We start from the raw sequence: 27673 nt of genomic DNA, 5'->3' as shown, positions 1-27673 counted from the left end.
CCCCCTGTCACTGATCACCCCCCCTGTAAGGCTCCATTCAGACATCCGCATGATTTTTTACGGATCCATGGATACATGGATCGGATCCACAAAACACATGCGGACGTCTGATTGGAGCCTTACAGGGGGGTTATCAATGACAGGGGGTGATCAGGGTGATCACCCCCCTGTCACTGATCACCCCCCCGTAAGGCTCCATTCAGACATCCGCATGATTTTTTTTACGGATCCATGGATACATGGATCGGATCCACAAAACACATGCGGACGTCTGAATGGAGCCTTACAGGGGGGTTATCAATGACAGGGGGTGATCAGGGTGATCAGGGTGATCACCCCCCTGTCACTGATCACCCCCCCTGTAAGGCTCCATTCAGACATCCGCATGATTTTTTACGGATCCATGGATACATGGATCGGATCCACAAAACACATGCGGACGTATGAATGGAGCCTTACAGGGGGGTTATCAATGACAGGGGGTGATCAGGGTGATCACCCCCCTGTCACTGATCACCCCCCCTGTAAGGCTCCATTCAGACATCCGCATGATTTTTTACGGATCCATGGATACATGGATCGGATCCACAAAACACATGCGGACGTCTGAATGGAGCCTTACAGGGGGGTTATCAATGACAGAGGGTGATCAGGGTGATCACCCCCCTGTCACTGATCACCCCCCCTGTAAGGCTCCATTCAGACATCCGCATGATTTTTTACGGATCCATGGATACATGGATCGGGTCCACAAAACACATGCGGACGTCTGAATGGAGCCTTACAGGGGGGTTATCAATGACAGGGGGTGATCAGGGTGATCACCCCCCTGTCACTGATCACCCCCCCTGTAAGGCTCCATTCAGACATCCGCATGATTTTTACGGATCCATGGATACATGGATCGGATCCACAAAACACATGCGGACGTCTGAATGGAGCCTTACAGGGGGGTTATCAATGACAGGGGGTGATCAGGGTGATCATCCCCCTGTCAATGATCACCCCCCCTGTAAGGTTCCATTCAGACATCCGCATGATTTTTACGGATCCATGGATACATGGATCGGATCCACAAAACACATGCGGACGTCTGATTGGAGCCTTACAGGGGGGTTATCAATGACAGGGGGTGATCAGGGTGATCACCCCCCTGTCACTGATCACCCCCCCGTAAGGCTCCATTCAGACATCCGCATGATTTTTTTTACGGATCCATGGATACATGGATCGGATCCACAAAACACATGCGGACGTCTGAATGGAGCCTTACAGGGGGGTTATCAATGACAGGGGGTGATCAGGGTGATCAGGGTGATCACCCCCCTGTCACTGATCACCCCCCCTGTAAGGCTCCATTCAGACATCCGCATGATTTTTTACGGATCCATGGATACATGGATCGGATCCACAAAACACATGCGGACGTATGAATGGAGCCTTACAGGGGGGTTATCAATGACAGGGGGTGATCAGGGTGATCACCCCCCTGTCACTGATCACCCCCCCTGTAAGGCTCCATTCAGACATCCGCATGATTTTTTACGGATCCATGGATACATGGATCGGATCCACAAAACACATGCGGACGTCTGAATGGAGCCTTACAGGGGGGTTATCAATGACAGAGGGTGATCAGGGTGATCACCCCCCTGTCACTGATCACCCCCCCTGTAAGGCTCCATTCAGACATCCGCATGATTTTTTACGGATCCATGGATACATGGATCGGGTCCACAAAACACATGCGGACGTCTGAATGGAGCCTTACAGGGGGGTTATCAATGACAGGGGGTGATCAGGGTGATCACCCCCCTGTCACTGATCACCCCCCCTGTAAGGCTCCATTCAGACATCCGCATGATTTTTACGGATCCATGGATACATGGATCGGATCCACAAAACACATGCGGACGTCTGAATGGAGCCTTACAGGGGGGTTATCAATGACAGGGGGTGATCAGGGTGATCACCCCCCTGTCACTGATCACCCCCCTGTAAGGCTCCATTTAGACGTCCGTATGCGTTTTGCGGATCCGATCTATGTATCCGTGGATCCGTAAAAATCATACGGACGTCTGAACGGAGCCTGACAGGGGGGTGATCAATGACAGGGCGGTGATCAATGACAGGGGGGTGATCAGGGAGTTTATATGGGGTGATCATGGGTGATCAGGGGTTTATAAGGGGTTAATAAGTGACGGGGGGGGGCTGTAGTGTAGTGTGGTGTTTGGTGCGACTGTACTGACCTACCTGAGTCCTCTGGTGGTCGATCCTAACAAAAGGGACCACCAGAGGACCAGGTAGGAGGTATATTAGACGCTGTTATGAAAAAATTCGGATCTCCAGCCTGCCAGCGAGATCCACTCGCTTACCTTCCGTTCCTGTGAGCGCGCGCGCCTGTGTGCGCGCGTTCACAGGAAATCCCGGCCCTCGCGAGATGACGCATATATGCGTGACTCTGCGCAGGGCCGCCACCTCCGGACCGCACATCTGCGTTAGGCGGTCCGGAGGTGGTTAATGACAGCAATGAAATGCAGTGGAAAGTTTTTTTGGGATTAAGTTAATTTTCATGGCAAAGAAGGACTATGCAATTCATCTGATCACTCTTCATAACATTCTGGAGTATATGCAAATTGCTATTATAAAAACTTAAGCAGCAACTTTTCCAATTTCCAATATTTATGTAATTTTCAAAACTTTTGGCCACGACTGTACATTCATGTTTCTGCAATAAAAGCGCTAATTCTTTGTTCTGACTATCAGAAAGTTCCTTACCTCACTTAATTTCTGAGATTGGTGAGCAATTGGGGGACAATACCGAAATAAGCTTGCTCCAGAATATTGGGATGATATTCTGATAGAATAGTACAAGAAACAAGCGGCCTATCAACCCATTTTTAAGTAGATTGGCATTGACTTCTGCCAACTGATTTTGTAATCTACAGAACCAGTCTGGCGCAGGACTTCAAATGGTCCCTGCCACCTTGCTAGTAGTTTGTTATCAGAAGTTGGCAGTAACAGTAAGACTTTATCACCTGGTGAAAAATATTTATCTTTAGCAGATTTGTCATACCACTGTTTCATAAGGGCCTGTGTCTCAGTAAGGTTGATCTTTACAAAATCAGCCAACTCAGTCAGTTGGTCCCTCATAGAAATAACATACTCCACCAAGTTCTTTTGATTTGAGACAGGTTTTTCCCAGTATTCCTTTTTCACATCCAGTGGTCCTCTTGGTCGTCTCCCATAGAGAAGCTCAAAGGGGGAGAAACCACTGGAGGCTTGGGGAACCGCTCTGTATGCAAACAACACATAAGGGAGCAATTGATCCCATTGTTTTGGATACTGTTGCCCAAACTTATAGAGCATTTTTGTAAGCGTTTGGTTGAAGTGCTCAACCAAGCCATCCGTTTCGGGATGATCTGGAGTAGTCCGTACAGCCTGAATTCCTAGAAGCTGATGGATTTGCTTCATTAACCTAGACTGAAAGTTTGAACCTTGATCTGTAAGAACTGTATGAGGAATACCCACATGACAAAAAAAACTTTATCTCCTCTGCAATTCATTTTGTAGTGATCGTTCTTAAAGGTATAGCCTCTGGATAACGGGTCATATAATCACTTATAACCAGGATATAGCGGTTACCTTTTTTTTACTTTTTTCAAGAGGACCAACAATATCCAGAGCTCTCCTTTCAAAGGGAGTGTCAACCACAGGGACGGGAACCAATTTACACTTTTTGGCACCTGGAGAACTATACTGGCATTCTGGACAGGATTCTCAAAAATTGGCTACATGTATTTTGGGCCAAAAGAACCTGTTCAGTATCCGTGAGAGTGTTTTCTTTTACCCAGATGTCCTGACAATGGTATACTATGAGCTATTTTCATTATTGACTCTCGATATTCAGAAGGCACCATTATTTGCCACACTTGTTCATTTGTCTGTGGATGCTCACACAGCCGGTACAAGATACCACTTTTAATTTTGTAACAAGGATACTGTTTAGGTTTCTCTGTCTCACCTTTCACCTGTTTAAACAGTAAGGACAGGGTGTTATCCTGTTTTTGTTTGGCAGAAATGTATTTTCCCCATTGTGGAGCATGGAAAGAGTTTTAAGTGTTCAAATCGCCATTTCTCACGGGCAAGACGCTTTTCTCTCTTAGAAAGATGACTCTTGCCATTACCATTGAATATATCATCATCAAATGGAAATAGGTTACTCAAAACATCTATATCAGATACCTTTCTAGTTTGAGATCTAGTAGTAACTGCAGAAACCACATTGTGTCTTTTAAGCATATTACAAAAAAAACTGATAAATCCTGGCCTAGTACTACAGGATATGGCAGATTAGGCACTATTCCAATTTCTAATGACATTTGTATGTCAGCTACTTGCATAGGTATCACTGTTTTAGGATACACCTTTTTGTCACCATGCACACAGGGCCGGTGCAACCATATAGGCGAACTAGGCGTTCGCCTAGGGCGCCGGCCTGCTGGGGGCGCCCTGGTGGGCTCCCCCTAACTGGGGCTGCAGCCCTGGGTGAGCGGCTCTTGTTACAGGGGGGCCAGGAGGTGGAGGTCCTTCTTAAATATGGCAGTGCAGGCATCTGCTTACCCTGATGACAGGTGCCTGCTCTGCCAGTAAATTACCAGAGGAGAGGAGGCTGGCGGCAAGGGAGGCTGTTCTAGCAGCTCCCCACTCCTCCCTTGCGCGCCCTCTGTGATGCCGGAATATGACATCATTCCGGCCCGGCATACTAAACGGCGCGCTGGAGGACTGAGGAGCTGCACCACACTGGACCCCAGGGAGGTGAGTGTTTAAGTGTTTGACTGAGTGTCTGCCTGTGTATTTATGTCAGTGAGTGAGTGTATGTATTTCTGTCTTTCTGTCAGTAAATGTATGTGTGTCTGTCATTGAGTGTCTGTGTGTGTATGTCAGTGAGTGAGTGTATGTCAGTGAGTGTGGATGTCTGTCGGTCAGTAAGTGTCCGTGTGTTTCTCAGTGAGTATGTGTATGTTTGTCAGTGAGTATATGTGTGTGTTTGTCTGCCAGTGAGTGAGTGTCTGTCAGTGAGTTTCTGTGTGTGTGTCAGTGAGTAGGTGTATGTCTGTCAGTGAGTGTATGTGTGCCTGTCTGTCAGTGAGTTTCTGTGTATGTCATTCAGTGAGTGTCTGAGTGTTTCTGTCTGTCAGTGAGTGTACGTCTGTCTGTCATTGAGTGTATGTGTGTCTGTCAGTGAGTGTGTGTCTGTCAGTGAGTGTGTGTCTGTCTGTCATTGAGTGTATGTGTGTCTGTCAGTGAGTGTGTGCCTGTCTGTCAGTGTGTGTCTGTCTGTCATTGAGTGTATGTGTGTCTGTCAGTGAGTGTGTGTCTGTCTGTCAGTGAGTGTGTGTCTGTCTGTCAGTGAGTGTATGTGTGTCTGTCAGTGAGTGTATGTGTGTCTGTCAGTGAGTGTGTATCTGTCTGTCAGTGAGTGTGTGTCTGTCTGTCAGTGAGTGTATGTGCGTCTGTCAGTGAGTGTATGTGTGTCTGTCAGTGAGTGTATGTGTGTCTGTCAGTGAGTGTATGTGTGTCTGTCAGAGAGTTGTTATGTACGTCATTCAGTGAGTGTCTGAGTGCGTGTCTGTCTGTCAGTGTGTGTGTGTCTGTCAGTGAGTGTCTGAGTGCGTGTCTGTCTGTCAGTGTGTGTGTGTCTGTCAGTGAGTGAGTGAAAAGAGGGGGCAGCAAAAATCCTTGTACCGGCCCTGCATGCACACATGCCAAGAGTAAATGACCTGTTATGTTGGCAGAGTCCACCAAGTCTGATCTTATCAGAGACTCCTGACTCCCTGTATCAATCAGGGCATTCACAGTTTGGGAGTTCACAGTCACAGGTTGCAAATAGTCTTTAACCAGACCAACACAATTTGCTGCCTTTGCCTTTGATTTTTTACCAGCAGAACTAGCATAGTCTTTGGCAAGATGGCCAGTTTTACCACAGGCAAAGCAAGTCTCAGGTCTTTGGTTACCAGTAGGAGTAGTAAAAGAAACAGGTATTTCCACACTTGGCTTCTGGACCATTCCTTTTCAGCCAGTGTCACAGCTTGCTCACCACAGTCACCACAGGAAGAACTTCCAAGAATTGTTCAAGGATAATCTTTTCCAGAACCTGCTGAACAGTCTCGCCCTATGTAGAAATCTACTTCAGACAGCTGGGTAAATGCTTCTTTAGGTCTTTCCTTATCCTGGTATCTGTAGGTCCGGAACCTCTGCGAAATGACTCAACATGTATATTCTAGCGTTTTAGGATTGCAGTTTTGACTTTTTCATAATTTTCAGCATCCTCAGTTCTCATTTGGTTATAAGCCTGTTGAGCTTTGCTAGTGAGAAATGGTGCTAAATGAAGTACCCGTTGTTCCTCAGGCCATTTATTAACTTGAGCCACTTTTTCAAACACTTTCAGATATGACCTTATATCATCAGTCTCTGTTAACTCGGTCAGCTTTAAAGTGGTAACATTAGGCATATTGCGCTGCATGACTTGTAGCACCTGAAAGAATTGTTCATCTCTCTTTATTGCCGTCGCCTCTCACTTTTACGTTGCTCCTCTTCTTTTTCTTTTCTGTACCGCTCCTGTTCACGATAATGTCTTTGCTAATCTTCTCTACACTGGTCACTTAATTCTTGGCGGTGAACCAACCATACAAGGAGTTCCTCCCCAAAAATTTGGAGCAGTTACACTTGCAGATGGAGCAGTCCCTTTCCCAGCTACAGCACCCTTCTAAGGAATAAAAGGGTCACCCACCTCAGACTGGATACCTTCCATCTTGGATACAGGAATAGCTTGAACTGGTAAGAGGTTTTTTTCTGCCCGTCTGGGATGTGTATTTGCCTTGGTACGCTGAGATCGCCTTGGTTAAGGAGCATATATAAATCTCCTGGTGCGCCCTTTTCCTGCCATATACTGAGTAGACAATTGCACTTAGTCCAGTACAAACGGCAATCCCACTGCTGCTACCATATCTTGAGATGTGGGAGTATATGCTGTTAAAAACAGTCTAAACTCAGTTCTTGGCAAAAGCAACGCTCATATTTATTTTGAGCAAAAAAAAAGCAATAGGAAAACAAGGCAAAATAACAGCAAAATAAATGATCCTCATGGGTCTTTGCAACTACCTTGGTAGCAAGGAGCTCCCCCAGTGTCCAGCTAACACTCTGAACTGAAGATGGATCACCAGCACATTGCACAGGTGCTTTTAAATACACAAAACTCAGGTTCACAATCTTAAAGGGATACACACACATTTTCAATTTCCAAAAACAAATGTTACAAATGAAACATACCTCAACACAGAGGAGCTTACCATCTATTTAACATACATAACACAAAATCGTTATACTAAATAAACTAAAAACACTCTGTTAAAGAGGACCTTTCAGTACAATAAAAAATCTAAACTAAGTATGCTGACTGTCACCGCCACTTCTGTGAGAAGGTCTGGCAGACGTTCTTCTCTACCTCTTGTATGATGTTCTTTGTTTTGGTTTCACTTTCCCATCTCCTTTCCTTCTGCCAGGTGTCACTTATTTAGACATAATCGTCTTCCTTTATATTCCCTCCCATACTTCCTGGCTGAAGTGTTCACTGCCGGAGGCTGCGTCTGCTGTTTTCTCAGATAAGTCCTTTACTTTATTGTGTTTGATTGCTGGCTTGATTCTAGGTGACCCTGACTCCCTCCGTATTAAGTGCAGGGAGCCGGTGGTCATGTCCACCCACTATTATAGGGTTTTCAGGTGTCACACAGGCTTAGGTACGTGGGCATGCAATCGTCTACCATCGAGACCCTTGTATGTGCATAGCAGTCAGGGAGAGCTCTTAGGGTTTTATAGGGCTCACCTAATAGCTCCTTAGTTTGGGATCAAGCCAGTCGCTTGTTTATTTATAAGTTCCAGCTATCTGCAAATCTCATCCATGACATTATAAACTGCCATAACTGTCTTAAGCATGGATCCGGTTTCAGCCTTGATTGACCGCATGCAAGGTCTTTCGCTGGAGGTAGCAGATCTCCGTAAAACTGTGTCTCAGTTTCAGGTGACAGGTTCTGCTGGCATTCATGGAGTTTGTTCCGAGCCTAAGAGCTCGCTTCCGGATACGTTCTCCGGGGGTAGTGAGAATTTTGTTTGCTTTAGAGAGGCTTGCAAACTCCATTTTTCGCCTACTTCCCCATTCCTCTGGTGATGAAGAGCAGAGGGTGGGGATCATCATCTCGTTGCTCAGGGATAATGCTCAGTCTTGGGCCTTTTTGCTGCCGGTGGGGGCACGGCCCCTCCGATCGGTGGATTAATTTTTTGTAGCCTTGGGGCAGATATATGATGACCTGGATCGTATTGCTCTGGCTGAATCTAAACGGCGTTTTTTATGCCAGGGTAAACAGTCTGCAGAGATATATTGATCTGAATTTCGGAGATGGGCAGCTGATACTGGTTGGAATGATGCTGCACTCCGAAGTCAATTTTGCCATGGCCTTTCGGAAAGATTGAAAGATGCATTCACTTTTCATGAGAGACCAGCGTCTTTAGAGTCAGCCATGTTTCTAGCTGTTCGTATTGACAGGCGTCTTAGAGAGAGAGAGGAGTCTACTCTTTCCTGTCATATTCAGCCCAAGGACAGTGGGGCTGTCTCATTCAGTGCGCAGACTGTCTCAATCCCCTCTGAGGAGGAGGCCATGCAGCTTGGTTTGCTTGGCTCTGATAGTAGAGGATTCAGCTCTCAGAGGAGGGTTTGTTTCTGCTGTGGGGGTATAAATCATTTAGCTAATGTTTGCCCCTCTAGGAGAATTATGACATTTTTTGAGGCCAATAAAAACGAAACAAAAAAAACCTGTAAAAACTTTCCATTTTCTACTATTGGCAAGGTTGATGCGGAAATTGAAGGTTTGCCGCTTGCTTGTAGTTCACATTTTCTCCTACCTGCCAGGGTGGCGCTAGACAGCAAGAACATTGTTTGTGAGATTTTTGTAGATAGTGGAGCAGCTGTCAATCTCATTGATAATCAATTTGCAACAACGCATGGTTTCCAGGCATGCACTTTGGAAAAAGATATACCTGTTTTTGCTATCGATTCCGCTCCTTTTTCTCAAAGATCGTTAAAGAGCATAGTTCACAATATCCATTTGACTGTGGGTGACGCTCATGTTGAGGATATGTCATGTTTCGTCTTAAACGGATTACCTACTCCTCTAGTGTTGGGGCTACCCTGGCTCACTAAACATAATCCCACCATTGATTGGCAAGCAAGGCAAATAAATGGTTGGAGTGAGTTTTGCAGAGAGAATTGCCTCACGGCATCTCTTTCAGAAGTTTCTACCAAGACTGTACCACCTTTTCTCTCTGAATTTTCGGATATGTTTTCCGAGAGTGGCGTCCAGGAGTTGCCCCCTCACCGCCCTATTAATCTCATCCCAGGCGCCAAGCTGCCAAAATCACGTCTATACAATCTCTCCCAACCTGAAAGGGTCGCTATGTGTACTTATATCTCTGAGAGCCTGAGAAAGGGACACATCCGATCCTCGAAGTCACCTGTTGTCGCTGGGTTTTTTTTGTTAAGAAAAAAGATGCTTCTTTAAGACCTTGTCTGGATTTCAGGGAGCTGAACCGTATCACGATTCGTGACCCATATCCGCTTCCTCTGATCTCGGACCTGTTTAACCAGATTGTTGGAGCTAAAGTTTTTCTAAGTTGGATTTAAGAGGGGCATACAACCTAGTCAGGGTCAGGCAAGGGAACGAATGGAAGACGGCCTTCAATACCCCTGAGGGTCATTTTGAAAATTTGGTTATGCCCTTTGGTTTGATGAATGCTCCGGCCGTCTTCCAACATTTTGTGAACAACATTTTTTATTATTTAATGGGGAAATTTGTACTGGTGTATCTAGATGACATTTAGATTTTTTCTCCTGATTTTAAGACTCATCGTCACTTATGTCAGGTCTTGCTGATTCTGTGGGAGAACAAATTGTACGCTAAACTGGAAAAATGTGTGTTTGCGGTTCCGGAGATTCAATTTCTTGGTTTTCTTCTCTCTGCTTCTGGTTTTCGGATGGACCCTGAAAAGGTCCGCGCTGTGCTTGATTGGGAGCTTCCTGAGAATCAGAAGGCGCTGATGCGGTTTTTGGGTTTTGTCAATTATTACAGAAAGTTCATTTTGAATTATTCTTCTAGAGAGTTTTGCTTCCGCTCCCATTTTGGTACAACCTGATGTCTACCTTTTATTGTTGAGGTGGATGCTTCTGAGGTGGGTGTGGGTGCGGTCTTTTCTCAGGGTCCCTCTCCTGCCAAATGGCGACCGTGTGCCTTTTTCTCAAGGAAACTATCATCTGCAGAGAGAAATTACGATGTGGGAGATAGGGAGTTGTTGGCCATCAAATTAGCTTTTGAGGAATGGCGCCATTGGTTAGAGGGAGCCAGACACCCTATTGCCGTGTTTACTGACCATAAGAATCTGGCCTACTTGGAATCGGCCAAGCGTCTGAACCCGAGACAGGCCAGATGGTCTTTGTTCTTTTCTAGGTTTAATTTTGTTGTTACGTTCTGCCCAGTGGTTAAAAATGTGAAGGCGGATGCCCTGTCACGTTGTTTTCCGGGAGGGGGAAATTTTGAAGACCCGGGTCCCATTTTGGCTAAAGGGGTGGTCGTCTCTGCTCTTTATCCTGATTTGGAGGCAGAGGTTCAGGCAGCCCAGGCAGAGGCTTCTGATCTTTGTCCTCCTGGGAGGTTTTTTGTGCCTCTCGCTTTACAACACAAGGTTTTCAAGGAGCACCATGATACTGTCCTTGCTGGGCACCGGGGGAGTAGAGCCACAGTGGATCTCGCTGCTCGGAGATTCTGGTGGCCGGCTCTTCGTAAGACGGTTGAGGGTTTTGTGGCAGCCTGCGAGACCTGCGCTCGTGCCAAGGTCCCTCATTCATGGCCATCGGGTTCTCTCCTCCCGTTACCCATTCCTTCTCGTCCTTGGACGCATCTGTCCATGGACTCAGGGCCGGCACTACCATATAGGCAAGGGGGGCAATTGCCCCCGGGCCCCCGACTCCTTAGGGGCCCCCAGAGCCGGCCCAGCCACAACTACTATATTATCTATAATTTAATAATTCTATTGTGTGCCTGTGTCTGGAGAGACGGGCCAGCTCCGCGCCGCAGTAATGTTATTAAAACTAACTGGGCTGGAGTCTGGAGTCAAGTGGAGGGGCCCCCCGCCGGGCGCCGGCGGCCGCTGACTGTGCCTGCGCTGCGCTGCCGCTGCTTGTCTCTTTAAGAGTTTCGAGACTGGAGCAGGTTCATAATTCATTGGTTATATTGTTTTGTTGTTAATTAAACTGGATCGGATCCATGATCCATCCATCTATTCCCAGTGTTTCCCACTCACTGACTTACTTAGTCCGGCACCATCTCACCCAGTGTACTACTACCCCGCCCTGCGGCCCTGGTTCTGTTTGTGTTTGGAGTCAGTTGGACTTGAGAAATGTGCATTTGGGGCAGGGCGGGGGGGGGGCAGTTACTGGTACTACCAGTAACTGCCCCCCCCCCCAGTATACTGGCACTGGGATGGGTGAGATGGTGCCTGGGATGGATCTGATCCAGTTTAATCAACCAACCTACCAGTAACTGGTTGGTTGATTAAACTAGATCGGGATCCATCCCAGTCTGGTAGGTTAGTTGATTAAACTGGATCGGGATCCTTCCCAGTCTGGTAGGTTGGTTGATTAAACTGGATCGGGATCCATCCCAGGCACTATCTCACCCGTTCCAGTGTACTAGCCCGCCCTGGTTCTGTTTGGAGTCAGTTGGACTGGAGAAATGTGCATTTAGGGGTGGGGGGGGACCCTTATTGTTTTTCGCCCCAGGGCCCCATTTCACCTAGAACTGGCCCTGCATGGATTTCATTAGGGACCTGCCTCGTTCCTCGGGGAAGACTGTGATTCTGGTGGTAGTGGACCGTTTTAGCAAAATGGCACATTTCATTCCCTTTCCTGGGTTACCCAATGCTAAGATGCTGGTGCAAGCGTTTGTTGATCATATTGTTAAATTGCATGGCATCCCTTCAGACATTGTTTCTGATAGGGGCACGCAATTTTTTTCCAGATTCTGGAAGGCCTTCTGTTCTCGCTTGGGTGTTCGGTTGTCGTTCTCTTCTGCTTTTCACCCGCAGTCGAATGGTCAGACCAAACGTGTCAATCAGAATCTGGAGACATATCTGCGCTGTTTTGTGGCGGAGAATCAGGTGGATTGGTATTCTTTATTGTCTCTTGCTGAGTTTGCTTTAAATAACCGTCGCCAGGAGTCCTCTGATAAGTCACCATTTTTTGGTGCATATGGGTTTCATCCGCAGTTTGGGACATTCTCTGGAGAGGGGTCTTCTGGTTTACCTGATGAGGAGAGATTTTCCTCGTCTATGTCATTTATTTGGCAAAAGATTCAGGGTAATCTGAAGAGGATGAGTGAGAGATATAAGCGTGTGGCGGATAAGAGATGTGTGCCTGGTCCGGACCTGAATGTGGGTGATCTGGGGTGGTTGTCCACAAAGAATATTAAACTGAAGGTTCCCTCCTGGAAGTTGGGTCCTAAGTTTATCGGGCCTTACAAGATCTTGTCCTTCATCAATCCCGTTGCCTTCTGTCTTGATCTTCCTCAGACTTGGAAGATCCATAATGTTTTTCACAGGTCCCTATTAAAACCTTATGTCCAACCCACTGTACCCTCCTCTTTGCCTCCTCCTCCGATTATTTTTCATGGTAATCTTGAATTTCAGGTCTCTAGGATTGTGGATTCTTGCATTATCCGCGGTTCTCTCCAGTACCTCGTTCATTTGGAGGGTTATGGTCCTGAGGAAAGGATGTGGGTCCCAGTGGCGGACATTAAGGCCACTCATCTCATCAGGGCTTTCCATAGGTCTCATCCTGAGAAGGTGGGCTCTGAGTGTCCGGAGTCCACCCGTAGAGAGAGGGGTACTTTCACCACCACTTCTGTGAGAAGGTCTGGCAGACGTTATTCTCTACCTCTTGTATGATGTTCTTTGTTTTGGTTTCACCTTCTCATCTCCTTTCCTTCTGCCAGGTGTCACTTATTTAGACATAATCGTCTTCCTTTATATTCCCTCCCATACTGCCTCACTTTGCAGTTTATACTACTTCCTGGATGAAGTGTTCACTGCTGGAGGCTGCGTCTGCTGTTTGCTCAGATAAGTCCTTTACTTTATTGTGTTTGATTGCTGGTTTGATTCTAGGTGACCCTGACTCCCTCCGTATTAAGTGCAGGGAGCCGGTGGTCGTGTCCCCTTACTATTATAGAGTTTTCAGGTGTCACACAGGCTTAGGTACGTGGGCATGCAATCGTCTACCATCGAGACCCTTGTATGTGCATAGCAGTCAGGGAGAGCTCTTAGGGTTTTATAGGGCTCACCAAATAGCTCCTTAGTTTGGGATCAAGCCAGTCGCTCAATTATTTATAAGTTCCAGCTATCTGCAAATCTCATCCATGACACTGAAATGGAGAGCGGCGCCCAGGGATCTCCCTGCACTTACTATTATCCCTGGGCGCCGCTCCGTTCTTCCAGCATAGGCTCCGGTATCTTCAAATTTTTGGCTCAACTGGGAGGAGCCTGCTCTTGTTCTCCTGGGCGTCTCCTTCTCCCAGGCTGTAGTGCTGGCCAATTGCAGCGCTCAGCTCATAGCCTGAGAGAAAAAAAAACTCTCAGGCTATGAGCTGAGCGCTGCGATTGGTCAGCATACCTAGTTTAGATTTTTTATCGTAATGAAAGGTCCTCTTTAACTGCAGCTCTGCCTCACATGGACTAATCAGCTGCATGCATCTCACACTCTGTGATGCAAGTAAGGGGATAATGCTGTATGTCAGTGTGAACAGAGCCTTAGTCTGTCTGCAGAAATAATAGCGAACAGAGAGAGAGGTTTTCTGGCCAGCAAGAAAGTGAAAGAAGACAAGAAAGACATACAGATATACACAGACAAACTAATGACATATTCACCCCCTAACACTGACTGCAAGGCATTATCGGTGATCCCTTGTTCCTGCGCTTCATAGTTTCACTTTGTAACATATGTAACAAATCCAATTCGTTACCACAAAGGAGAAGGAAATTCTGATTCATGGCGAATCAAATTTTTCCTGAAATTCGGATCGAATTCCAGTTTGTTAACTTCAATTCGCTCAACACTATTTGTGAAGTCAAGTAGCCGAAAACTGGTGCAAGCTTGCTAGAAGCAGACCTACCAGAATGACCGGGGTGCTAAGGATAGTAGACATGCAAGGTCTGAAACAGGGGAGATGGATGGAGCCAAAACAGCAGACAAGGACTTAATCCACAAACTAGCAACAGTCAGAATAGCAAAAGAATCAGTAGAAGCCGATTCAGTAGACAATGGATTAATTCAGAAATCAAGCCACAGTCAGGACACCAGGAGAATCAATGGAAGCAAAATCAGCAGATAAGGGGTTCATCCAAAAAAAAGCCAAAGTACAGTACAAAGAGGGTTAACTAGAGGTCTTGAGTTCAAGTGCAAGTGAATCCCCCACTCAACACTAGGATCGAACGCTGAGCTAGGAACCTGATTAGCACTGATAGGTCTAGCAGCTGGGGTTTGACTGCTCTTCATGGCACAGCTATGGACAGTATCTTGGCAATGTAAATGCCTAGCATTACCTGGACCCAAGAAGATTGGACCAGATAACCCACATGTGAAAGTCCATAACCTTTCCAATACAATATGTTATACTTCAAACTTTAGATCTCCCTACACTTGAACAGGAGGAGATGGCACATAGGAGGAGTAATAGGCAAAATGTACTTTTTTTTAAAAGTGATTTATAAAACACATTGTGAATCTTAAACGAAGAATGCTTGGAAAGACAAAGGATTAATAACTGCATTTAACAATCTCATGAGGACCAATGTATCTGGGACCCAACTTATTTGGAGGAACTTTAAGACAAAATTTATTGTAGACAACCATACCCCCCACCCGCCAAAAGAACAAAAACAAAGGACAGACAAAGTAGAAGGTTTCTTATCAACATTTCTCTTTTGAAAAAAATCTTGAACCTGGGCCCAAATTGTACACAGTTTATTTGAAATTATCTCCATCCCATCTCCATAACTGTACATAATAAAGGACTATGTGATTGGCCCAAATGCAAACAAATTTGTTTTAAGTAATAATGTTTATTTAATGATGCCAATAAGTTTTAAGATGCAGTGAAAGACGCTGAATGGCCACATTACTTGAGACACCTAACTACTTGTCATGGCACACTATAACATACACCACCTTTCACTAACTCCTTGGCTAGACCTACGTCATAAATTAGAGTCAATATACTTCACCTTTATTTATGGAAAAAATCCAAAATTTACAAATAAATTGAAAAATTAGCAATTTTCCAAATTTCTATTTCTCTGCTTTTAAAACAGAAAGTGATACCTAATAAAATATTTATTACTTAACATTCCCCATATGTCTTCTTTATGTTGGCATAATTTTGAAAATGTAATTTTATTTTTTAGGACATTAGAAGGCTTAGGACTGTTTCACGCGAGCGAGTCCATTGCGAGAATCACGCTCCGTGTGTGAGTGTGATCCTCTGTTCTGGACTTGCAGGAGCGCACTGTATTATCATGATTTATAATGCTATGTGTCTCTGCATGGCCTTTTTTCCACAGAATAATAGTGACATAAAGCTGTCAGTATGATTCTGTAGAAATAAGGTCAAGCAGAGGCACATAGCATTATAAATAATTTTAGAAGCAATTCTTAACATTCTTAAGAAAATTTCCAATACCCACTTTTTAATGACCAGTTCAGTTCTGAAGTCACTTGTGAGGCTTATATAGTAGAAACCACCCATAAATTATGCCATTTTAGAAACTACACCCCTCAATTTAGTCAAAACAGATCTTAAAAACTGCTCTAACCCTTTAGGTGTTCCACAAGAATTAAAGGAAAATGGTGATGACATTTACAAAAAAAAAATTTGGGCATAATTTCCATATTAATAAAAAAAATTGGCAACACATCAAGGGTTAACAGCCAAACAAAACTCAATATTTATTACCCTGATTCTGCAGCTTACAGAAACACCCCATATGTGGTGGTAAACTGCTGTAAGGGCACATGGCAGGGTGCAGAAGAAAAGGAGCTGTCACGGCTGAGGATGGGGGAAATCCTCAGCCGTGCGGTGATGGAGGATGTCGTCGCTACTTGGCCAGGACCACAGAATTAGGGAGCAGGTCACCTCCTATTGCGTCCCTAATGCTGACCCTGTCTCCTGTCTGTATGAGCCGACCTTGGTGGTAGGAGGGCTCATACGCTGGAACCTTATAGTCCCTACAAGCCCTCAAGTCGGCCCTGAACTAGAGAACAGAGTAAGACAACCCAGTCCTTCTAGGCACGGAGGAGCAGGAGTCTCACTGGCCAAGCAGCATGAAGATGGGGAACATAAACAGGACTATGGATAAGACAGGTGAACCAAACAGTTCCACACAAACCTGTCTCAGCCTTGCTGACTGGAACCCATGCTCAGAAAACGCTGTCCACACAACATAAGAGAAACAGCACACACATACGAACACTCAGGAACCAGGACATCCATAGCCGCACTAAAAAGCAAAGACATAGGACATCAACACCAGGAGGGTGGCCCTTACAAGAAGATGGAAATCACAGGAGGCTGCTACAGCAAAGCATGACTGAAGCAACCTCTTGAGCCATGCCAAAGTGAGAGGCTTTATAGGCCTAAGAGGCCACACCCAACGGTCAGACACACCCAGTGATTCACACACACACTGGGAAGGGAGTTAACCCTTCCAGCACTAAGGAAGGGAAACACCAACTTAAAGAGAAAGTGTCCAACTCCAAAACACACTGTGGCTGTTGCCGCAGGCAACGACATGGGTGGCACTCATGTCCTGGGAGTCAGCCCGGGCAACCACAGTGAGGGGAAGATGTAAGTGCACACCACACAAACAAAGTGCACACAGACATACCAAAAGTGCTTACAAAGATGCACACAACTCCAAGGGAACCGCACACATGGCTGTTGTCCGCGGCAACCGCACTTGAGGCTAACCTCATTATGCCTCCAGCTGCGGTTGACACAACAACCCAAAACCGCGGGCAACTGTATGCGGCTCCCAAGGAGTCACGGCCATAAACATGGTCGTGACAGGAGCGCTGCATGGTTTTTGGAAGGCAGAGTCTGCTGGACCGATTTTTAGACACCAGCACTCTACAATAGAAACTCCCAAAAAGTTACCCCATTTAAGAAACTATGGCAAAGGTGACAGTTACAGAAGCAGCGATACCTAATATGTGTGGTTTTTTTCTATTTTTTTATTATAAAATCGGGGAAAGGGATGTTTTTTTTTACTTGATACTTTATTTTTATTTTTTTTAAAACACTTTTTTTTCTACTATATTTTTTTTACTTTATTATTGTCCCACTCTGGGACTTTAACTTTTGGAGGCCTGATATCCTCTGTAATGCATTACAATATATGTGTATTGTAATGCATTGCCTGTCAGTGGTTGCCTATGAGACTGGGTCTAGATCTCTTAGGCTTCTGTAGAAGGCAGGTCCCGATGCATCCTTGTGATAGTCTTATGTAGGGGCTCATTTTTTGCAGGATGAGGTAACAGTTTGATTGGTACTATTTGGGGGTGCATATGACTTCTTGATCGCTTGGTATTACACTTTCTGTGATGTGAGGTGACAAAAAATTGTCACGTTTCTTTTTTTTCACGGTGTTCACCTGAGGGGTTAGATCATGTTATAGATTTTTCCGCTCACCCCTTTTGGTGTATACTCCAATTTTAAACGGTCATCCTTGTGAATTTATTTGATGTTTTTGTGTGCCTTGGTACTGAGGTCTAATTAGTATAAGTGTTTGATATAATTTAACAACAGTGCACGCAAGTCATAGTTACAGAAAAGACAATACAAAGGAAGGTAAAGTAAAAGGCATTACATAAAAACTAAACTCTTGTCCCGAAAAAATGTGGTGCAGGAATTCCAGCCACTGGAGTTTGGTGTTAGGCTCTTGTAGTGATTCAATGTTATAGCATAGCTCCATACACACAGACTCACCACCACGCATATCCGGGTGGGTGTAAAAAACTTTCCTGGGCAAACATACCCTATAGCTCTTTTGCTCATTCATATGATAACATATAATGTTATCAGATGTGTCGTGTCCTCCAGCCAATCCATTTGGTAACCAGAGCTAAATGGTTTGAGGTTCATTTCCAGTCTCTTCAAAGACAAAATGGAGTCTAGAAATTCCCCCACTCGCCTTGCCCAGTGTCAGAGAGAGTTGTATCAATTAACTCTTTGAAACACCGAGCAAGAAAATAAAAACAAAAAAAGCTTTGTCGTATGGACACATGAATCGAAAGTAGAACATCAAATCGAGTGAGCAGGAGGATCAGTTGCAATGTGAATCTACATTAGAATGGCAAAAGCAAGTTATCGGAATGACTTCAAATGGGGCATGGTCATCAGTGCCTGACTAGACAAGGCCAGAATATGAAAAATTGCCTGGCAGTGTTTTCTTCTGCAACAAAGACCGAGGAAAACATCCAGTGAAAGGGGATCCTGTGGACGGGACGTAAACAGTAGTTTACAAAAATGATCACAGAAGAATGTCAAGAATCGCTCTAGACAAACAGGTGGTGCACAGTCAAGTAAAGCGTAGCTAAATACAATGCTGGTGCCCCAACTAAGGTTTTCGAATGCACAACTTGTAGTTCCTCAGCATGGATGAGTGAAATGGTGTGGGAAATGTTTTCTTGGCAGACCATTGGTACCGTGTGGATGGGCGTTTGGCCAGTATGGCTTACTTAAGAATTGTGGTCAACCAACTTCATCTATTCATGGCGGCTGTTGACCCTGTAGCATAGGGACACTTTCAGCAGGACAATTCACCATAACACAGGGACTGTTTAGTCATGGACTGGATCCAGGAACAAGATAGTGAGATTTCCTTGCTTCCCTGGCCTTCATAGTCTCCAGACCTTAATCATAAGAGCATCTCTGGGTGGAATAAAATAAGCTGGTCAGACGATGCCAGTGCTTCCAAATAATATCCTGTCCACCTGGGCCAATATTCCTGCAGAATGATTTCAACACCTAATGGGATCTATGCCAGTCTATCACAGCAGTTAATCATGGCTGTTGTATAACATGCTTCTCTCCTCTCTTCACTCGACCTGTGCTGCTAACTACCAACCTGTTTCTAACCTCCCCTTCATCTTTAAACTCCTTGAATGTCTCATCTACTCTCACTTAATAAGCTATCGATGTGCAAACTCTCTTCTTTACCCCTTACATTCTGCCTTTCGCTCTCCACTGTACAGAAACTGCCCTTCCTAAAGTGTCTAATGATCTCCTGACAGCAAAAATGAATGGTGATTATTCTCTACTGATTCTTCTGGATCTATCTGCAGCTTTTGATATTGTAGACCATAAACTCCTCCTCACCATGCTCCACTCAATTGTTCTTAAGGGCATTGCTCCCTCCTGGTTCTTTTCCTTTAGTGTATTTGCTGGCTCTATTTCTTCTCCTCTTCCTCTTGAAGTTGGCGTTCCTCAGGGTTTAATCCTAGGCCCTCTACTCTTCTCTCTCTCTACACAGCCCTGATTGGGCAGACTCAGTAGATTTGAAACAGCAAAACTACTTTTCCATACAAAGTAACACTAACCCATATAAATGATAACAGCTTGGTATGCTTACTGTTTTTTTTTATTATTTTGTTAATCTATTATGTGTACTAGGTGTAAACTAGGATATATTTATTTATATGCAAGTAGTTAATCTATGGCTACATTGTATCTATTGTAACTGCGTTGACCATCCATTTATCTATGCACATTTGTATCCTGTCCTCAGACCACTATATTTGTCGTTAATAAAAACTTTTTTAACCTGTCTGTGTCTCCAGTACCATCTCTATGCTGACAATACCCAGCTTTACACTTCATCCCCGGACATCACCCCTGCTTTACTCCAAAACTCCAGTGGTTGCCTGGCAGCTGTGCTTTAAAACTGAATTTCTCAAAAACTGAACTTCTTGTCTTTGCCCCATCTATTAACCCATCTAAACTTGATATTTCAATTCTGGTCTGTGGCACTATCATAACTCCTGGGCGACATGCCCGCTGTCTTTGGGCCATGTTTGATTCAGATCTTCCCTTTATTCCCCATATCCAATCACTTGCTCGCTCTTGTCATCTGCACCTCAAGAATATTTCCAGAATCCGCCCTTTTCTTATGGTGGAAACGACAAAAACTCTTGTCATTGCTTTGGCTCATTTTCGTCTTGACTACTGCAACTCATTACTAATTGGTCTCCCTCTCACTAAACCCTCCCCTGTGTTCAGTCTGTCCAACCGCTATACTGATGCTACTAGCCTGTGCCAGTCACTTCAATGGTTCCCCATTCACCACAACATACAGTTCAAATTTCTCACCCTCACCCACAAAGCTCTCGACAGTGCTGCACATCCATACATCTCCTCCCTCATTTCCGTTTACCACTCTACTCATGCTCTCCATTCTGCCAGTGTTTTAAGATTAACATCCTCCTTAATTATTACCTCTCACTCCCATCTTCACAGATTTTTTTGAGCTGGACCTACTCTCTGGAATACTTTGAACTGGAATATCAGGTCAATTCCCAACTTCCCTACCTTCACATCTTATCAAGCTTCCTAAAATGACTGTTCGCTGAGTAACCCTACTCCCACCAACTCCTCAGGCCTGAACTCGATCTTCTAACAGTCCCACACCAGAAGCAGATCGGCCTTAACCACGTTTCTGTACAATAATGGCTTGATTACTACATATCACACTCAACTACCTTTTTTTGTCACCCCCATTTCCTCCTCAATTGTAAGCTCTTATGAGCAGGGCCCTCACTCCTATTGTTTCAGTTGTATACTATCCAGTTACGTTGTGATGTCTTTTGTTTTGTACATAAACCCTCTGAATTTGTAAAGAGTTATAGAATATGGTGGCACTATATAAATAAATATTATTATTATAGCTCCAATGCTCTACTAGATGAGTGTTTCTTACATAGTGGCCATTCAGTGTATAGTCATGTGAAATACTGTATGTGCATGATTAATTTACAGGTTTGTATCTGTATTGTATTAGTTTTTGGGATAACAAATATTTATTGGCATTGAGTTTATAGACATTTCTTAAACATCATTTAATGTTCCAAAATGCTTTACATTGACTATAACATAAATACTTCCATGTGTAAATGCATTGATGTTTAAGACAATGCTATTAGTGGCTAAAACATAACCTAAATTTAGAACATTATTATCGGTTCCCCCGTGTGAATTCTGATGGTAACATTTGATTTTCAATTAAAACATTTTGCACATTATGAACATGGATTCTTCCCTGGATGAGTTCATTGATGTTCAATAAGTTCTCATTTCTGTTTAAAACATTTGCAAAATTTTGTTCATGGCCTCTCCCCTTTGTGAGTTCTCTGATGTCTAACAAGTTCTGATTTAAAGCTATAACTTTTCCAAGTCTGAACATAAAAATCTATTCTCCCCTGTGAGAACTCGTTGATGTTTAGCAAGATCTGATTTCTGTTTAAAACATTTTCCACATTCTGAACATGAAAATGGTTTCTCCCCTGTGTGAATTCTCTCATGCGTAATAAGACTTGATTTCTTGTTAAACAATTTCCCGCATTCTGAACATGAAAATGGCTTCTTCCCCGTATGAATTCTCTTATGTGAAATAAAACATGATTTATCGCTAAAACATTTTCCACATTCTGAACATGAAAATGGCTTCTCTCCTGTGTGGCCTCTCTGATGTTTATTAAGATCTGATTTCTGGATAAAACATTTTCCACATTCTGAACATGAATATGGTTTCACTCCTGTGTGAATTTTCTGATGCTTAGCAAGATCTGATTTACGTTTAAAACATTTTCCACATTCTGAACATAAAAATGGCCTCTCCCCTTTGTGAGATATTTGATGCATAATAAGACTCGATTTCATCGTATAACATTTCCCACATTCTGAGCATGAAAATGGCTTCTCCCCTGTGTGAATTCTCTCATGTCTAATAAGACTTGATTTATCACTAAAACATTTCCCACATTCTGAACATGAAAATGGTTTCTCCCCTGTGTGAGTTCTCTCATGTGCAATTAGAGTTGATTTACTGCGAAAACATTTCCCGCATTCTGAACATAAATAGGGCTTCTCTCCTGTGTGAATTCTCTGATGTCTGACAAGATGTGATTTAAAGCTGTAACATTTCCAACATTCTGGACATGAATATGGTCTATTCCATGTGTGAATTCTTGGATAATCACCCCTTCTGTGTTCTTTATTTTGCTTAACAGTCTGTGATAAATCAAAAGGTAGGACACTTTGAGAAAGGTCAGATGATAGACTTTTGCTTTGCAGGTCTGAGGATATATCTGGAATAATGATATTCTCTTCATAAGTATCTGGTATGATAGTATAATCACTGGGTTTAAAATCTTTAGGTATCAGATGTCCCTTTGAGCTCCTGAGAAAGTTATCTGCCAAGAAAAAAATATATGTTATTTTTTAATAACGTCCTTAACATTATATTTATATAGGTCTGGTACTATGTTATCTAGTAGAAAAATATTTTATCACACTCTTTAAGAGAAACAAAATAAGAGTCTTACAGGTATAATGCCTATTAATGGCTGAAAATATTAGGTCACAGTACTTCGGAAGAAGTTATGATTCTTGGAAGACTCTTAATTTGCTTCTCTTCCGATAAAACATTAAAATCATACTGATATGTTGTCAAATTTCTATATACCATTTTCATACAGATTAGAAGACATATAGTAAAATGTAATTATTGAATGACTAAGACAGTGGTTTGCACAACAGTAGATTATGATGTTAGGCCACCAGGCTGTTCTCTTGTAGTTTTGCACTTCTGTCCTGATGCTAGAATCTTCACATTTCAGTGTGTCTACCACCAGTTCTTTCTAGTGAAATGATCAGTGGAAAGGGATTTGCTATTAGGTGGTGCCTAATATATATACAGTGGTCCCTTGAGATACAATATTAACTAGTTCCAGGACAACCATTGTATGTTGAAACCATTGGAACTTGAGTAATCGGTTCCAAAGCCCCAAAATGTCATCCAAGATATGAGAAAAATGAAGATTTAAGAAAAATAAGCAGATAACCAAGACAGATAAGACAAGTCCTTACATATAATAGTCAGGAACAACTGCTAACTAGCAACTTATACAGCTATTTTACCAAAGAAGTGGCCTTGATTGGTTGGATCTGAGTCTAAGACATTGTGTGTTGAGTCTAGTTTCAACTTTACGATGGGTCAGAAAGGACCATAGTATATTAAAAATATTGCATCCTGAGGCCATTGTATCTTGAAGGGTCACTGTATTCCCTTACAGCTACAAGAACTTTAGTGCAGGGCAGTAGCAAGGAGTGGTATGGTCATGTACAATGAAGTCATGGCTATGATCTGGCATAGATTTGCATGATAATTCATTCCAGTTTCTGACGTAAGTTAGTGAATCTTTTGGGCCATGGGATCTTTATTGACAGGTGGGCAGGATATAGCATTCAGTGGTGGACTTTTTGACTGCTCAGCCAGCTCCGGTTTTGGATCTGCCATTACAATCCTTTTAGTACTGCTGAATTAGAGTTAATAGAACAGGTGATAAAACCTAGTCTTCTGATTAATGCTGTGGGATGTGATCCACTGTTACCAATTGTGCTCAGAAGTTATACTAGAAAAAACCTATTCTCAATTGTGCAATTTTTGGAACTTGTAGATTCTCTAAACCAGGAATGCCCAACCTGTGAACCTCTAGCTGTTGCAAAACTACAATTCCCAGCATGCCTGCACAGCCTACAGCTATCAGGGCATGCTGGGATTTGTAGTTTTGCAACAGCTGGAGGGCCACCGGTTCAGAATCCCTACTCTAAACCGAAATCCATTTGGTGCGAGCTAGATTGTGGTGCAGAATCTACAGGATCCCCTGATCTTCTCCGACAAGATGGTATGCCCATTTTTACAGGAAGATTCCCACATTGCAATCGCTTGATAAATCATTAATTGACAGGAGTAACACAGAAATATTGGTTAGCCTGGTCGTGAATGGAGCCAAGGGCTCTCATGAGAATAACCAGAATGCAACAGGCTTCAGGAAAAGATGAAAGAATAGTTGGAAACATAGCCGAGGATTAGGGCAAAGAGGAGAAGAATGAGGCAGAAGCGTTCTCCTGAACAAAGCTGTGGTCAGGATAAAGATCAAACTCAATAGTCCAAGCGAGGAAAGAAATGTGGGATGCTGGACCTGGCTTTATGTTCAGGCATTGATCAATTTAGCAATCCAACTCTGCTGAGCGGCCAAAGCAGAAGAGCCAAAGCCACCACCATGCAGATGAAAAGTCTTGAAGGCATATCTAAGGGCTGTTTCACACTTGTGTTGTGCCATTCTGGTTTTGAGATCCGGCAGAAGATTTCAAAACTGTGCCAAAACGGTTCAGTTTTGTTCCTATTTATTGTCAATGGGGACAAAAATTATGAAGATACAATCTGTTCCGCTTTTCTGACCGGGTTGCGCAAGTTGCGGTCTTGTGTCCGGTCTGCGAAACAGAACAAACTGGATTCGGCAGCAAAATCAATGATGCCGGATCTGTCACCCATTGACTTACAATGATTTTAGTGCTGGATCTGGTTTGTTCCTTTTCGATGTAACACAACTAATCCTAACGGAATGTATGCATCCGGATGTGTTAACATCAAACTTAACCGTTTTTGTCCAGTTTTGAGATCCTCTGCTGGAGATGATGTGTTTGGAGGTTTAGGGTCCTTTAAATCCCTTAGGGACTGGGCTCATTGTCACCTTAAGGACCAGACCATTTTTTGCAAATCTGACCAGTGTCGCTTTATGTGGTGATAACTTTAAAATGCTTTGACTTATCCAGGCCATTCTGAGATTGTTTTTTCTTCACATATTTTACTTCATGACACTGGTAAAATGGAGTCAGAAAAATTCATTTTTATTTATAATAAAAATACCAAATTTACCCAAAACTTTAAAAAATTAGCAAATTTTTAATTTCTCTACTTCTATAATACATAGTAATTCCTCCAAAAATAGTTATTACTTTACATTCCCCATATGTCTACTTCATGTTTAGATCATTTTGGGAATTATATTTTATTTTTTGGGGATGTTACAAGGCTTAGAAGCAAATCTTGACATTTTTCTGAAATTGTCAAAAACCGACTTTTTAAGGACCTGTTCAGGTCTGAAGTCACTTTGTGAGGCTTATATAATAGAAACCACCCAAAAATCACCCCATTCTATAAACTACACCCCTCAAGGTATTCAAACTGATTTAACAATTTAGGTGTGCCACAAGAATTAATGGAAAATAGAGATACAATTTCAAAATTTCACTTTTTTGGCAGATTTTCCATTTAAATATTTTTTTTCCAGTTACAAAGCAAGGGTTAACAGCCAAACAAAACTAAATATTTATGGCCCCGATTCTGTAGTTTACCGAAACACCCCATATGTGGTTGTAAACTGCTGTACGGGCACACGGCAGGGCGCAGCAGGAAAGGAATGCCATACGGTTTTTGGAGGGCAGATTTTGCTGGCCTGGTTTTTTGACACCATGTCCCATTTGAAGCCCCCCTGATGCACCCCTAGAGTAGAAACTCCCAAAAAGTGACCCCATTTTAGAAACTACGGGATAGGGTGGCAGTTTTGTTGGTACTAGTTTAGGGTACATATGATTTTTGGTTGCTCTATATTACACTTTTTGTAAGGCAAGGTAACAAGAAATAGCTGTTTTGGCACAGTTTTTTTTGTTTTTTACAACATTCATCTGACAGGTTAGATCATGTGGTATTTTTATAGAGCAGGTTGTCATGGACGCGGCGATACCTAATATGTATACTATTTTTTTTTTATCTTGAGTAGGGTATGATTTTTGCTGAATGAGATATCGGTTTGATTGGCACTATTTTGGGGTGCGTATGACTTTTTGATCGCTTGCTATTACACTTTTTGTGATGTAAGGTGACAAAAAATTGCTTTTTACACCGTTTTTTTCCCTCTCCATACATCTCTAAGCTAAGTACTGGTTGCCTTCGCTGTTTCTAATTATCTGGAAGGAACCAGCTGTCTCATCCCCTGCTAGCTATCCTAGGGCTCGTCAGTTTTAGCAGGGCTTTAGGTATACAGTGTATGAGTATTTCCACCATCAGGATCTGCTCATACTGGCAGGAGTTAGGGAAAGTCCTAGGGATTACTAGGAGGTCACCATCTCTCTTCCTTAGCTTTTGAGGTCTACATTGTTGTCTATTCGTTGTGGTGTGTATTTGGTGTTTTCCCTTCCCCTTAACCTGTGACATTTTGACTTAAAAAAAAAAAATTATGTTAATTTTACACAGTTTTTACACTCAGATACCGCGATCATGTATGAACAATGAAGGGAGCGGCGCTTTCACAGCTCCCTTCATTGTACCCGCTACTACTTAGTAAAATGCGGCGAATCAGCCGAACCGAACTTTTTAAAAATTCGATCTGTTAAGTTGCAAATATCTTGTGTAAACAGATGCGTTCTCAACATATAGTGTACAAGGGATAAAGGATAATAGGAACTTTCTATTGGACTGCATAAAGGATCTTTATACAAGTGCTGATCAAATAGTTTTATTGCTGATAGATGCTTGTTACAGCCTTGTATCCTGCCATGTAAAAAGGTCTTTACACAGGAAGTACAAGGGGCGAAATTGGTTTATCTCAGCATATTTTTTTTAAACGTGCATCAAGTATGAGTCTTCTCTGCTTTATTTAGCGGTTACTACTCACCTAGGCGGTTATCTGTAGGAATGTCCTCTATATTCTGCTCCTCACCCTTCACATCTGTCTCTGTAACATATATAATGTTCAGATTTTCACCCGGATTCAAGACCTGTGAGACAAATAATGTAGAAGTCATCAGACGGTTGGATAAGTCGTGTAGCAGGTCTCCTGTATAAATCCATCAGGTTCTCTATTCTGACCAGCAGTCTCTACATCCAGAAAACACGTAATGTCTATGGTCAGCTGTAATCCTTTCCATCTCCACCTTTCTCATTATACAAGGATAAAACATATAACACTTGTGGATAAAACAAGACCGAACACAAGATCTTCACAGCCTTCTACAGATCATAGGGGACATTTCATGAGACCTTATCTCCATCTACCTGATCACCCTGTGGGACATTGTGATGTTCTTCTGACCCATCCTGAGGAAGAAGAGGACCTGTGACATCTCTCTGTTGTTCTTCTCTCTTCCTTAACTGTAGGAAACACATCCAGTGACTGAATTTATTCCTTACATACAGATAATGAGAGGACGTGTGTATTTAGTCATGTCTATTACCTGGTGATGTGAGGGGCTGGTGATATTCCATCATGACGTCCTTGTACAGGTCTTTGTGTCCTTCTAAATACTCCCACTCCTCCATGGAGAAATAGATGGCGACATAATGACACCTTATAGGAACCTGACAACACAATGATACAGTCATTACCCAGATCCCTTCATAG

General features: G+C 43.3%; 1 protein-coding gene across 1 annotated transcript; it reads right to left on the bottom strand.

Moving 5' to 3' along the window:
- Positions 1 to 21218: 21218 nt before the first annotated feature.
- On the bottom strand, positions 21219 to 27515 carry LOC122941675 (oocyte zinc finger protein XlCOF6.1-like). Its single transcript, XM_044299094.1, has 3 exons — positions 27328 to 27515; positions 26948 to 27050; positions 21219 to 22621 (listed from the first exon to the last, which is right to left on the bottom strand). Exons 1-3 carry the CDS (start codon positions 27436 to 27438, stop codon positions 21588 to 21590), a joined length of 1248 nt encoding a protein of 415 aa, XP_044155029.1. The 5' UTR covers positions 27439 to 27515; the 3' UTR covers positions 21219 to 21587.
- Positions 27516 to 27673: the final 158 nt, after the last annotated feature.

This window comes from Bufo gargarizans, chromosome 6 (assembly GCF_014858855.1).
Source record: "Bufo gargarizans isolate SCDJY-AF-19 chromosome 6, ASM1485885v1, whole genome shotgun sequence".
NCBI lineage: Eukaryota > Metazoa > Chordata > Amphibia > Anura > Bufonidae > Bufo > Bufo gargarizans.
The sequence above is the reverse complement of the archived record's forward strand: the minus strand, read 5'-3'. Positions and strand labels throughout refer to the sequence as shown.